General features: G+C 56.1%; 1 protein-coding gene across 1 annotated transcript; it reads left to right on the forward strand.

Moving 5' to 3' along the window:
• Positions 1 to 1,446: 1,446 nt before the first annotated feature.
• Positions 1,447 to 10,030, forward strand: EEF1G (eukaryotic translation elongation factor 1 gamma). Its single transcript, XM_043972637.1, has 10 exons — positions 1,447 to 1,528; positions 2,716 to 2,874; positions 3,012 to 3,075; positions 3,179 to 3,321; positions 4,201 to 4,344; positions 4,703 to 4,832; positions 5,819 to 6,026; positions 9,314 to 9,486; positions 9,563 to 9,687; positions 9,788 to 10,030. Exons 1-10 carry the CDS (start codon positions 1,517 to 1,519, stop codon positions 9,944 to 9,946), a joined length of 1,317 nt encoding a protein of 438 aa, XP_043828572.1. The 5' UTR covers positions 1,447 to 1,516; the 3' UTR covers positions 9,947 to 10,030.
• The last annotated feature ends 3,208 nt before the right edge of the window (positions 10,031 to 13,238 follow it).

Consider the following 13,238-nt stretch of genomic DNA (forward strand, 5'->3'; position numbering starts at 1 on the left):
AAGCAAAATGAGCAGAACCAGACCATTCACTGTACACAGTAATAGCGACATGGTAGTGATGATCAACCTTGAATGACTTAGATGTTCTCAGCACAATTCAGAAGGACCCCCAGTGAGAAATGCTATCCACCTCCAGAGGACTGATAATGCTGACCTTTTTAAAAAAAGCTTTCTGGGGCAGCTAGGTGGCGCAGTGGATAGAGCACCGGCCCTGGAGTCAGGAGTACCTGAGTTCAAATCCGGCCTCAGACACTTAATACTTAACTAGCTGTGTGACCCTGGGCAAGTCACTTAACCCCAATTGCCTCACTAAAAAAAACAAAACAAAAAAAGCTTTCTGGATTTTTCTTTCCGTGTGTTTTCGTTTGCCACACAGGTAAGGGGGAAATGTTTTATGTGACTCTACCCATGTGATATATTGATTACCTTTTCAAGGGTTGGAGGAGGGGCGAGAGAATTTGGGACTAAATATTTAAAAATGAATGTTAACTTTTATGTGGAATTGGGAAATATTTAATTAAAAATATTTTTTGGGGGGGCCGCTAGATGGCGCAGTGGATAGAGCACCGGCCCTGAATTCAAATTCGACCTCAGACACTTAACATTTACTAGCTGTGTGACCCTGGGCAAGTCACTTAACCCCAATTGCCTCACTAAAAAAAAAAGAAAAAAAATTTTAAAGACTACAGTTAAGTGTGAGGCTGGTTTTGTACTCATGTCTTCTGGACCCAAGGCCCAGCCATTTGGACACTCCGGCGGCCCCTAGCGGCCATCTAGTAACAAGTCGCCTCCCTCCCCCCATTCCCCGCCTTCCCAGTGCCTCAGTTTCCCTGTCCGCAAAATGTGCTAGCCTGTCCTGGGAGGAAGTGACTTGGTCCTGGAATCAGGGGGTCTGGGTTGGAATCTCATCTTTGTTGTCTGGGAGCTGTGACCCATAGCGAGTCACTTCTCCCCGCCCCGCGCCTCCTTCTGTAAAACGGAGGGGTGGAGAACTGGAGGCTCAAGACCCGGGTTCGATCTCCATCTTGTCATGTGCCAGTCACTTCCCCCGCCCTGCCTCAGTTTCCCTAGCTGCGAGGTGCAGGGACGGGTCGGGCGGGCCCAGGTTCCCCGCCTTCGATGTGAGAGGGCTCTTACGGGGGCGCGCTGCGGGACTAGCGGGCTCCGCGTCCCGGCTGAGAGCCTCTCCGGCTCCGGCCCCGCCCCTTCCCCTCGGCCCGGGGCGGGGGAGGAGACTCCGAGGGGATCCGAAGCCAACCGACCGCTCTCGCGGCGGGCCTTCGGCGGCGCTCTGTGCGCAGGCGCGCGCCGCTTCGCGACTTCGGCCGGTGCGGAGAGGGCTCGCCCTCCTGTCGCGCGGCCCCGTTCGACGCCGTCCTCGCTTTCCGGCCGCTCTCCCCTCCCACCCGCCCGTCCCTCCCTCCCTCCCTCCCTCCTCCTCCCCTCCCCGCCCCCCCGGCCGGACTCACTTTGCGGCAGCGCCGACGTCCCCACCCCCTTTCTCTGCGGAATCACCATGGCGGCTGGGGTAAGTTCGGCGGCGCCGGGCCCGGGGAGGGCACATCCACCGCCATCCTCCGCTCCCTCCGCTGCCGCCCCCCTCCCGGCGGGGTCCGCAACGTGGGGGGGCCCGGCCCGTGCCGGGGCGGCCGTTGTGGGCCCCGCCCGCGGGTCCGGAGGCGGCAGCGGGAGGGAAACTGAGGCTGGCCGGGGCCGCCGCCCCAGAGCGGGGCGTCGGGGTCTCCGGGCCCGGCCCGAGAGCGCTTGGAGATCCCTGCGCGGCTCTTTCCCAGCCCTGCCGCCGGGCGGCCTCCCGCCCTTCCTGAGCCCCGGCCCTGGAGGCTGGGCATCTCATAGGGGCCTGTGGGCCGGGGGCGCGGGGCACCGGGGTTAGGGGCTGAGCAGGGGGGGTGGTGGTGATGGGGGGGCTGACCGCCGGGGTGTGTGTGTGTGTGTGTGTGTGTGTGTGTGTGTGTGTGTGATGGGGGGGGTGATCGCGGGGTGGGGGGGATGATTGGGCTTGGCGGGGGGGGGGGCGGGGGGATGAGGCCTGGGGGGCTCACGTGCTTTGGCCCCCTCCTTCCACGTGGATGACAGCAAGGGGTCGGATTTGTGTTGTAGGCTGCGGGGGGGGGGGGACTCTGGGAAGGACACGATAGTGAGGAGGTCGGGGCGCAGGGCGGGCAGGCCTTGCCGGGGGAGCCCTTCCCCCAGCTGCCTGGCCTCCGTTCGCGCTTGTTCATTGCCCCATGGGAGGGCGGCTGGGCTCAGGACCTCTGGATGTTCCCAAAGTTCCCTTGTTGGGAACACGGGGATGGGCCCTGAGGGGGATGGGTAGGAAGCCCAGGAGAGGTCCTTTTAAAGGGGGAGGGGGCTCCAGGGTTACTTCCTGGCACTGTGGCTGCCCTTAAGCTACTCTGCTGAGATTGAGGGGTCGGTCACCGCATGAAGCAGCAGTAGCACCCAAGACCACAGATTCTAGGTTTTTTTGGCGGGGCAATGAGAGTTAAGTGACTTGTCTAGGGTCACAGCTAGTGTCAAGTGTCTGAGGCTGGATTTGAACTCAGGACCTCCTGAATGCAGGGCTGGTGCTCTATCCACTTTGCCACCTGGCTGCCCCCACAGATTCTAGCTATGAAGAAAGACATGGGGGGAGGGTCAGGGGCTGCCTAGTGTTGGGCCCTTGCTCCCGCTCACTCTCTGTCCTCTCTACAGACCCTGTACACATACCCTGAAAACTGGCGGGCCTTCAAGGCCCTCATTGCTGCACAGTACAGCGGGGCCCAGATCCGCGTGTTGTCCGCACCTCCCCACTTCCACTTTGGCCAGACCAACCGCACCCCCGAATTTCTCCGCAAGTTTCCTGCTGGCAAAGTGAGTAGCCACTCTCAGTCTGAGTTCCTCGGGTTCTGTGGGTGGGAGAAATGGGTCTGAACCCCTGTGTTGGTCTTGCCCTCAGGCTGCTTGGAAGGGGCATAGGGGGTCATTTCTGTGTCTGCTCTCACCGCCAGGTCCCAGCATTCGAGGGGGATGATGGGTTCTGTGTGTTTGAGAGCAACGCCATCGCACACTACGGTAATCCAAGGGCCAGGGGAGCCGGGTGGCTTCAGAAAGGGGGGGAGGCTGTTCTGGGCATGGGGGACCTGCAGAGGCTGACCTCCCCCCCCCCCTTGTGTAGTGAGCAATGATGAGCTTCGGGGCTCGACTCCAGAGGCAGCTGCTCAGGTCATCCAGTGGGTGAGCTTTGCTGACAGTGACATTGTTCCTCCAGCCAGTACCTGGGTGTTCCCCACACTGGGCATCATGCACCACAACAAACAGGTGAGCTCTGGGAGTGGGAAGGTGGGGCGTGATGAGAGATGCTGACCAGGCTCCTCTGGGCCACCAAGGCCTTTCGTGGCCTGGCCTCAGCCTTCCTTTCTCTCTGGCTGCCTCCCATACCTCACCCCGCAGACATGTGTTGTCTTCATCCCTGGAGTATAAGCTCATTGAGGGCAGGGACTCTGGCTGGCATCTCTGGCACCTGCCACTGGAGAGGGACTGGGGCCAGGAAGGAGCATGGGGGGGATCCCAGCAGGTAGAAGGAGCCTCGGGTCATCCAGTCTTCCCTCCTTCTGTGGAAGAGTCGCCCGCCCCAGGGCCTCAGTAGCTGAGCCTGCAGAAGACTTGGTTCTCATGGGAAAGTGTGCGATGCCCGGCGGGGGGGGGGGGGGGCCTCAGGACCTTCCGTCTCTGACCTCGGTCAGGTGATCTCCCTGCTCTGGCCTCAGTTTCTTGCTCCGCAAGGGAGGGGGTTGGACCAGATGACCTTGAAGATTCCTTCTAGCTCTGCACCCTTTGGTTTCTAAATTGGGAGAAGTTGGCATTGGAAAGAGGCTTCAGAAGGCACCGAGTGCGCGAGGCCAAGTCTGAACACAGCACCGGCAGCTGCTGGGCCCCAGCGCATTTCCTCTCTGACCTCTTGGCTTCAGTGTTGGGGGGGGGGGCTGACCCTGACCTGCTCTCCCCCACAGGGCCTGTCCAGGTCACATGATCAGGGCCGCCCCACAGGAGAATGGGCGTCTGGAAGGGGCCAAACACAGGAGACCACCACCCTGGCAAGGCCACATTCAGCCCAGAGGGCTGAGCTGCAGGGATGGAGTGTGGCTGGACCTTAGGGGTCGGGGCCACCTGAGGTCACTGTTTGATTCTCTCTCTCAGGCCACAGAGAACGCCAAAGAGGAGGTGAGGCGAGTTCTTGGGCTCCTGGACACTCACCTGAAGACTCGGACTTTCCTGGTGGGGGAGCGCGTGACTCTGGCTGACATCACCGTCGTGTGCACCCTCTTGTGGCTCTATAAGCAGGCGAGTGGGGCAGCAGCGTGGGCAGGGACAGACAGCTGGCCTGGCCGGGGCGAGCCTGCTCTGGGAATTCCTGGGTTCCTCTGTTTTCCTCCTGATTTTTGAGACTCCCGGGGACTCTGCTGCTTGGAGCTTTTCCTTCACCAGGTTTCCTGGGAAGAAAGGAGGGGGTCACTGCTTGCCAGAATCCTGCCCCCAGAGAGCCCCCAACTCTCAGGATAATTTGGTTCAGGACAGCTAATGCCCAGGCGTGTTGCCTTCTCCGTTGGAGGAGGGAGATGGAAGTCATGGCTATTAGCACTGAGGGGAAGGCTCTGGGGCCAGCCCAGCTCTGACCCCCCTCCTGCGTGTGTCCTTCCAGGTCCTAGAGCCATCCTTCCGGCAAGCCTTTCCCAACACCAACCGCTGGTTCCTCACCTGCATTCACCAGCCCCAGTTCCGGGCGATCTTGGGAGAGGTGAAGCTCTGTGAGAAGATGGCGCAGTTTGACGGTATGCGTGAGGGCTGGAATGGAGGAGCAGCGGGTGGTTATTGAGTTATTGGAAGGGGAATGGATGGTGTGGGGGGCCTTTGTGACCCTTTTCCACTGCATCCTCCCCCTACCTCCTCTCAGAACTGCATCCCTTATAACAAAGAATTCCAAAAGAGGAGGGGAAAGCTGGCGTCATGGGCAGTATTCCACGTCCGTGGCCCCCCACTTCTGCAAAAGAGATGGAGGCAGGCATCTTGTAGGTCCTTTGGGGCCAAGCTAAGTTGTCGTAATTCCTCATTGGCCCTTGTGTTCATAGCCGTTCCCCACCCACTGGGGTATCAACAAAAAGAATTTGGGGGTAGATTGTTCTTCCTGAAATGTTGTCATTGAGCTTTCCTAGCAGTGGCTCAGGGTCAAAGGTTCTGGGCCATGTTTGAGTCTCTTCTTCAGTATCCTTCAGTTCATAGCTCAGCCTTCCTGCAGGCCTCCCACCCCCTTTGCTGGCTGATTGGTGAGCATGTGGGGTGAGTGGTCATTGGTCCTTGTGTATTCGGGGAAGGCTCTCCCATTACTTGCCTCAGTCATCTTGACAGGCAGATCCTTGTCAGAGATACTTGAAGCACAGGTTTTCCCTCTTGGCTGCTTTGTTTTTGTTTATACAGAAACTTGGGGTTCTTTGATCCACTTCTCTTCTCATTTTTGGTGGGCCGATCTTTGATTTGTCAGGCCAGCGCCCTGTTAGCCCTCCATATGGTAGGCCGTGTAAGGTGTTAGTCTCAATCTGATTTCTGCAGGATACTTGCCAGCCATTCTGGCCAAATAGGAATTTAGTGAAGCCTGAGGCACTGTGCCGCCATCTTTTCATCTTCCTGCTGACCCACTTTTCTGCCCCTGAGGCTTTGATGGTGGCCGCTTTCTTGGAGAGCAGGTGCTACCAAAGCACCTTATTGCTCTTAGAGCCATCAGAGGTGGGCTTTAGAGGGACCTGTTTCTCCTTTTCTCTAGCTAAAAAGTTTGCCGAGAGTCAGCCCAAGAAGGAGGTCCCAAGAAAAGAGAAGGGACAGCGAGAAGAGAAGCAGAAGGCCCAGGCAGAGCGGAAGGAAGAGAAGAAGGCGGCCGCAGCCCCCAGCCCCGCGGAGGAGATGGACGAGTGTGAGCAGGCTCTGGCTGCAGAGCCCAAGGCCAAGGATCCCTTTGCTCAGCTGCCCAAGAGGTAGGAGGACCCCCACCCCCTGAATCCATGGGGAGGTCACTGTCTGGCTCATGAGAGCCAGGCCCCTGCTTCAGAGCTGCCTGTTGAGGGGGGGTTGGTGAGGAGAGGTGACGCAGCCCTTATTTGCCTGCAGCGGGAAAAGTAGGGCCAGGGCAGCATTTGGGGAGAGAGTGCGCCTCCTGTTTCAGGTGTCTGCAGCATCCACCTTGAGGTGTCTGAAAGGCAGTTGTAGATGTGAGGGTGGAGGGAGGTCAGGCTGGATGAGTAGAGCAGAAGGTCATAGGCATAGAGATGAGAATTGAAAGGTCACCAAGAGGAAGAGGTGGGGTCTTCAGGCCAGAAGTGAGTGCTCCTGGGGCTGCCCGTGTCTGGATGGATCGCAATGTGCCCCCAGAGCTTGTGGGGATCACTGGTCATGCTGACTTCACTTGTTTTTGTTTTGTTTGTTTTGTGGAGCAATGAGGGTTAAGTGACTTGCCCAGGGTTACACAGCTAGTAGGTGTCAAGTGCCTGAGGCCAGATTTGAACTCAGGTCCTCCTGAATCCAGGGCCGGTGCTTTATCCACTGTGCCACCTAGCTGCCTCTGCTGACTTCACTCTTAACTGTCAGTTGGGCCCAGAGACCCCAGACCATTCTTTAGAGGCAGCTGGGGCCTGCAGTTGGGATGAGTGGACAATCCCCTCCTTAATCACCAAGTTTGGCTTCCTCACCCTAATCTAGGGTTGCACGTGCATTGAGCGTGCTAGTGGGCTTTGCTCCCACCAGAGCATTGGTGGCCCTCAGGTGGGGGAGGGGAGGCCCAGAAGGCTGAGGGTGTCAGACCTCTGGGTCTCCGTTTCCTTGTCTGCAGAGAGAGGCATTGGATAGATTGGGCTTCTTGTTCTTAGCCTTTGCTGAGCAGCGGAAGGAAATAATGAAAGTTAAGGTGTGATCTTTTTCCATCCAAGGACTCCAGGCAAGGTGATTTTGAAGAGTCCTTCAGGCTTTAAATCTAAGCTCTCTGTAGGCACCAAAATGAATCTTTTTTTTTTTTAATTTTTAAATTTTTAAATTTTTTTTTACATATAAGGTATTTTATTTTTTCCGTTACATGTAAAGATAGTTCTCAACTTTTGTTTATACAAGCTTTACAATTTCAGATTTTTCTCCCTCCCTCCCCCCTCCCCTAGACAGCAGGTAATCTGATATAGGTTATATCTATATACATATAGATATATCTATATATCTATACACATAATAGCATTAATCCTATTTCTGCATTAATCCCGTTATAAGAGAAAAAATCAGATCAGTAATGCAAAACCTCAAGATAGAAAAAAAAAACCAGCACCCAAAACAAAAGAAATAGCATGGTTTATTCAGCATCTATACTCTGCAGTTCTTTTTTTTTCTTGGATTTGGAGATCCTCTTCTAACATGAGTTCCCTGGAACTCTTCTGTACCATTGCATCGGTGAGAAGAATCTAGTCCATCACAGAAGGTCAACACTCAATGTTGATGATACTGTGTACAATGTTCTTCTGGTTCTGCTCATCTCACTCATCATCAGCTCACGTAAGACCCTCCAGGTTTCTCTGAACTCCTCCTGTTCACAAAATGAATCTCTCTTGCAAAATAATTTTTCTCTCTGACAGTGGGATTAATTTGTTCTTGTGCTGAAATGCCCTTGGCTTCCCCTTTCTCCAGGAGGTGTCCCTGGATGATGTGTTAGGAAAGCTTGTCTATTTGGAGCTCTCGAGGAGGCCCCACTGAGGCATTCACCCTCTCCCTCCTTGGATCCAGAGACAGATGGGGCTCTGCACTGTTTTCTTTTTTCCTTAATAAGTTTTTATTGCCTTTTTCACAGCACCATAATTTCCCCCACTGTCTTTCCCTCCCACTCACTCAGCCAGTCTCCTCATGGAGTATTTTTTATCAGACAAAAAGAAGAGGAAAAACTGAATCTGATGATGAATGCATTGAAACAGTCAGACCATGTGGTAGTGTTGAGTGCTGTGGACTTCCAGCTTCCAAGGGTTCCTCTCCTCAGTCAGGCTCGGTGCCCTCCCTTGTGGTCTTAGGGTGCTTCTTTCCAGGGGGGTGAGAGTCGTCCCTGTCCTCCTGGTCCTGCCTCAGGTCACCCGCGTGTCCCATCTGTTATAGCTCAGTCACATATCAGGATACCCTTGTGTCCGACCCCCCCCCCCCTGCCCTGACTGTGTGTGGTGGCTCTGAGAGGGGGCACCTGCGCTGTCACAGGAAATGCTGGCAGCAACATTTTCAGTTCTAAACAGACTAGCAGTTGTCACTGGCCAGGACCCTGCAGTCCCTTATAAGAGACTGGCTTGCCCTCTGAGCACAGTGGTTTGGGGTGGGCTTGGCTCCCAGTGTAGAGTGGCTGGGGGTGATGGAGTGATGGCAAGTTGGCAGGCCTTGGAGTCAGGAGGCCTGTCTTCAGATCCTCACCTGAGTATCCCCAGTTGTAAAATGGGATAATAATAACAATTGGGACTTTGTAGAGGCCAGTGATTGTGGTGTTAAGTACAGGAGGTCTCCTGGCGGTGACTGGGGGCTCAGAATGCATCCTCCTTTGTTCTGAAGGCAGTAGGAAGCCACAGGAGTGTGTGTAGTGGAGAGACCAGGACCTGGCTCAGATCACCAGGCTGTAGCCTCAGCTGGAGGCCCAGTGTTCTCCACTGCACCCCCTGGTTCCCAGAAACCGAGGGCAGTGCCCGTGAAAGGAAAGTGCCCGATGGGCAGCAGGAGGGGTTCCTTTGGGTGTCGAGGACCTGTGTCGGGACATGTGGGTGCCCTTCCCCAGGCCAGTGGCTGCCTGGGCTCTGCTGGAGCTTGGGGACCGGGTTTCTGGGACTTCAGCTGCTCTCCTGAGGACTGGAGCCTGCAGATGGGACAGGATGGACGCCAGGGGGCAGCAGTGACCCGCCCCTGGAGCCTTCTCTTTCCCTCAGAATGGAAGTAGGGGAAAGGGGCTGTTGGGAGCATGCAGCCCCTGCGCCCGGCCTGCCTGGCCAGCTTAGTCACTTCCCCATGACTCTCTGGGCCTCGCTGCTGCTGCTTGCCCTGCGTTTGAAGCTAGGAAAGCTTGTATCCAAGTGATTACAAATGCTTTTTATACCTGGCTCTCCCTGAGCAGTGACAAGGTTAAGCCCACACCATGTCACCTTGTCAGACCCCCCCCCCCCCCGCCCCTGCCCTGCACCCCCATCGCTCCAGCCGTGCGACCTCCACTAGGTCCAGTTTACTGTCTTCTGCACTGACCCGCCTGCTTGTTTTTTGCCTCCCCCAGTACCTTTGTGTTGGATGAGTTTAAGCGAAAATACTCCAACGAAGACACGCTGACGGTGGCCCTGCCGTACTTCTGGGAGCATTTCGACCGCGAGGGCTGGTCCTTGTGGTACGCCGAGTATCGCTTCCCCCAGGAACTCAGCCAGACCTTCATGAGCTGCAACCTCATCACTGGTGAGTGGGGGGAGGGGCAGGAGTGGCTGGGCGGTTGGTGGGATGTGGCCGCAGGCTGACGGTTCCTCTCCCCCAGGTATGTTCCAGCGCCTGGACAAGCTGAGGAAGAACGCCTTCGCCAGCGTCATCCTCTTCGGCACCAACAACGACAGCGCCATTTCTGGCGTCTGGGTTTTTCGGGGCCAGGAGCTTGCCTTCCCGGTGAGCTGGGGTACAGGGGCGCGACAGGGTGTGAGGACACAGGGGGGGGGGGGCAGGGCCTCACCAGAGCCGTCACTAACCGCTAGTCTTTGCTTTACAGCTAAGCCCAGATTGGCAGGTGGACTACGAGTCCTACACATGGCGCAAGCTGGATCCCGGCAGTGAGGAGGCCCAGACGATGGTCAAAGAATACTTCTCCTGGGAGGGGGCCTTCCAGCACGTTGGCAAACCCTTCAATCAGGGCAAGATCTTCAAGTGACCACCCCCTGCTGCCGCCACCTAGCGGCCTGCTTCCTCCTCTGCAGGGAGGGCCAGTCATTAAACGAAACTGATCACAATCCCAGCTGAGCGTCCCCCTCATTCAGGGCTCCAGGGTCCTGGTCCTTCCCCCACAGCATCAGCCTCTGTCCTCTCCACCTCTTTTCATAGGGGGGTGTCTTTTAAAGAGCATGGGATTGTGAGTGTACAGTATGGGGGGGTTACATCTGCTCAGCAGGACTGATGAGAGCAGGGCGTGTCCATCGCGGCCCGTTAGGGGCTGTGCTGGATTGTAGAGGTGAGTGCTGTACCTCTGGCCATTAACCTGTGACTGGCCAGGTCACTTCATGGCCCCAGGCCCTAGTTTGCTTGTCTGTAAACAGCTTGCCCAGATTGGCCTTTGAGGGCTCTTCCAGCTGTAGATAAATCTTTTTTTTTTTTTAATGTTATTTTTTAAGCTAAGGTTTTTTTTAATTTAATTTAATTTTTTATTTTTGCAGGGCAATGAGGGTTAAGTGACTTGCCCAGGGTCACACAGCTAGTTAAGTGTCATGTGTCTGAGGCTGGATTTGAACTCCGGTACTCCTGAATCCAAGGCCAGTGCTTTATCCACTACGCCACCTAGCTGCCCCCGTAGATAAATCTTAACATTCATCCACCCTGCTCCTGTTCTGCCCGGGCAGAGAGTGTCCGCACTTTGTGGAGATCGTAGCTCCCACTGTGAGAGACCTTGGTTCCATCTCTTTCTGATATCACACCTGAGCACCCTAATGCTTCTCCTTGGCCAGTGGGTGTCTTTGGAAAGAGGGAGGGGCCTCTGCCTCCCCCCACCCAGCTCCTTGTACTTTGGGCTCATAGCCCAGATGTGGCTCTCCCGATCCCTTCTCCATTCTACCCATGGGCCAATCAGAAGGCCTCTAAGCCTGGGCCTGGGGTCCTGCAGGACCTCCTGCCCTGAGGGATCTCTGCTATCCTTTCCACCTTGGGTCCTTCCTGGCCTCATCCCAGTCTAGCACCCAGGGTTGGTGGTTTCTTGGGGACAGTGTGCCCATTTCTGACCTTTACCCAGCTTCCACTTCGATGGGGCCCTGCCCCTGCCCTCAGGTGGAGCTGGGCCTTGGCCTCCAAGAACCTAACTCTCCTCCCTTGTGCCCGGCCCCTCTAGGCCCCCTAGAATGGGCTCAGGTGATAAGGGAGACTTCAAGGCTCCATTTTCTCCCCCAAGAAGTGGGAAGTGACAGTGGGTCACTGTCCTAGCCAGACCCTCTCCCCCAAATGAAGTCATGGTGCATTAAGACCTCAGCCTGGGCCTGGCCGTGCTGCTCATTGGCAGACGCCCCACTTATGCAAAGCCCACCCCATGTCCCTCCCCAGCAGCGTCTGAGCAGGTCTTGGGTCACTCACCTGGTGCCGGGCCTGTGTAGCCTCCGGCCCTAGGAGGGGCCTGGGTGACTGAGGCGGGGGCTGATCGCTGCTGACAGGGCTTCCCTGGTCAGTGTAGGACCCCATAAACCGGCCCTTTTAGGACTGATGAAGGCGCTTCCCATACTGGGAATAGTAACCATTTCCTGGGCAAGTCATCCATCCACAAGCCTCTAAACCCTGACTCTGCTAAGTGCTGTTGAAAAGTCCCCAAATGGGCGAAGCTGGCGGTGAGACACATGGGTGCCACATAAATGCCGCTTATCGGAGGTTAGGGAGAGGCTGAAGTGCCGCGAAACTGGACTGCAGAACAAGGCGTGGGGGCGGGGGAAGGAGCCCCTGGCTTACGTGGGTTACGAGCACGTCTCCCCTAAAAGGCTGGAGGTCCTTCAATTAATAAGCAATTATTGTGCACTCACTGTATCCCGGGAGGGTAATACATCAATGACTAAAGGCACTAGGCGCTGGGGGGCGGTAGTCGTGGGTTCCCCAGTGCCACCCGAACAGCGAGGACTTTGATGGGCAGACCGGCTGTGCTCGGGCCGCGGGGTCACAGGACAGGGGCTGGCCGCGGTGGGGGGTGGGGGGCTGCCGGCCCCGCGCTGGGCCTCCCAGGGCGAGCGCAGGAAGCGTGACTCACCCCAACATCCTGCAGCCCTGGCGGTTTAAGGGAGAGAGGGTGGGGAGACGGACCGGGTAGGAGGGGAGGGGGCCGAAGGGGCCGGCCGGAGATGGGGGGAGGGGAAGGGGCGGCCCCCCGGGATAGGGGGAGGGACGGCCCGGAGTTAAGCGCTGGTTAGTTCCCTGGCCAGATGTGGGGGAGGGGAGCACATCTGGAGTTCGTTCTCTCCGTCCCCACCCTGCCTCGGGCAGCTTGAGTCACCACACCGCAGCCCCTCCCCCATTCCAGGATCTAGCCCCTTTCCCCCCTCTTCCCCCATTCCTCTGCCCAAAAGAGGAGGCGGGGGTTCATCCGGAACTCCAGGCCAGATGTTGGACCCCCCCAGCCCTCCCTGAACCCTCCCGAAGGGGCAGCCTTGAGCTGTGGCTGGTGCTCAGCCCGTGTCCTCCACGGTGTTGAGCTTAGAGGAAGAAGAGGGTGTGCATAGATAAAGGAGGGGGGAAGCAGGCAATGCGCACTCAGCATTTAGAGCTGCTAGCCTTCGTTTGATTCCCACATTTGACACAAGAAGCCAGTCACGCCCTGCAAATTGGCCAAGATGATAAAAGATGGCCATAGTCAATGTTGGGGGTGGGGGTGATAGCACACTGATACATCGTTGGTGGAGCTGTGAAGGGAACATACATTCCACACTCCCATTTTACTGGGCTGATACCCCAGGGAAGCCATCGATGTCCCCAATACACCAAAATAGTTTGTGATAACAAAGAATTGGAAACAGGGTAGATGCCCATCGATGGAGGAATGGGTAAACAAATTGTGGTACCAGAAAGTAATGGAATATTATTATGCTGTAAGAAATTATGTATTTGATGAATAGAGAGAAATATGGAATAATCTGATTCACAGCAAAGTCAGCAGAACCAAGAAAACAACATCCACAGTAACTACAACAATGAAAAGGGAAAGAACAACCAAGAATCAAAAGTGAAGGTGCTAAAATGATAAAACTCAAGCAAGACTGGAAGGATATCTCCCCAAGCCCTTCCCTTGTGAAGGCTGGAGGTCCATGGGGGTTGTCCATTGTACAGGTTTTTGGACTTGTTCAATGTATTGATCAATTGTGCCCATTTTTTTTCCTCTTTAAAAAAGCATTTGTTGGGAGGGACAGCTAGGTGGCGCAGTGGATAGAGCACTGGTCCTGGAGTCAGGAGGACCTGACTTCAAATCCAGCCTCAGACACTTAACA

This window comes from Dromiciops gliroides, chromosome 6, assembly GCF_019393635.1.
Source record: "Dromiciops gliroides isolate mDroGli1 chromosome 6, mDroGli1.pri, whole genome shotgun sequence".
Lineage (NCBI taxonomy): Eukaryota > Metazoa > Chordata > Mammalia > Microbiotheria > Microbiotheriidae > Dromiciops > Dromiciops gliroides.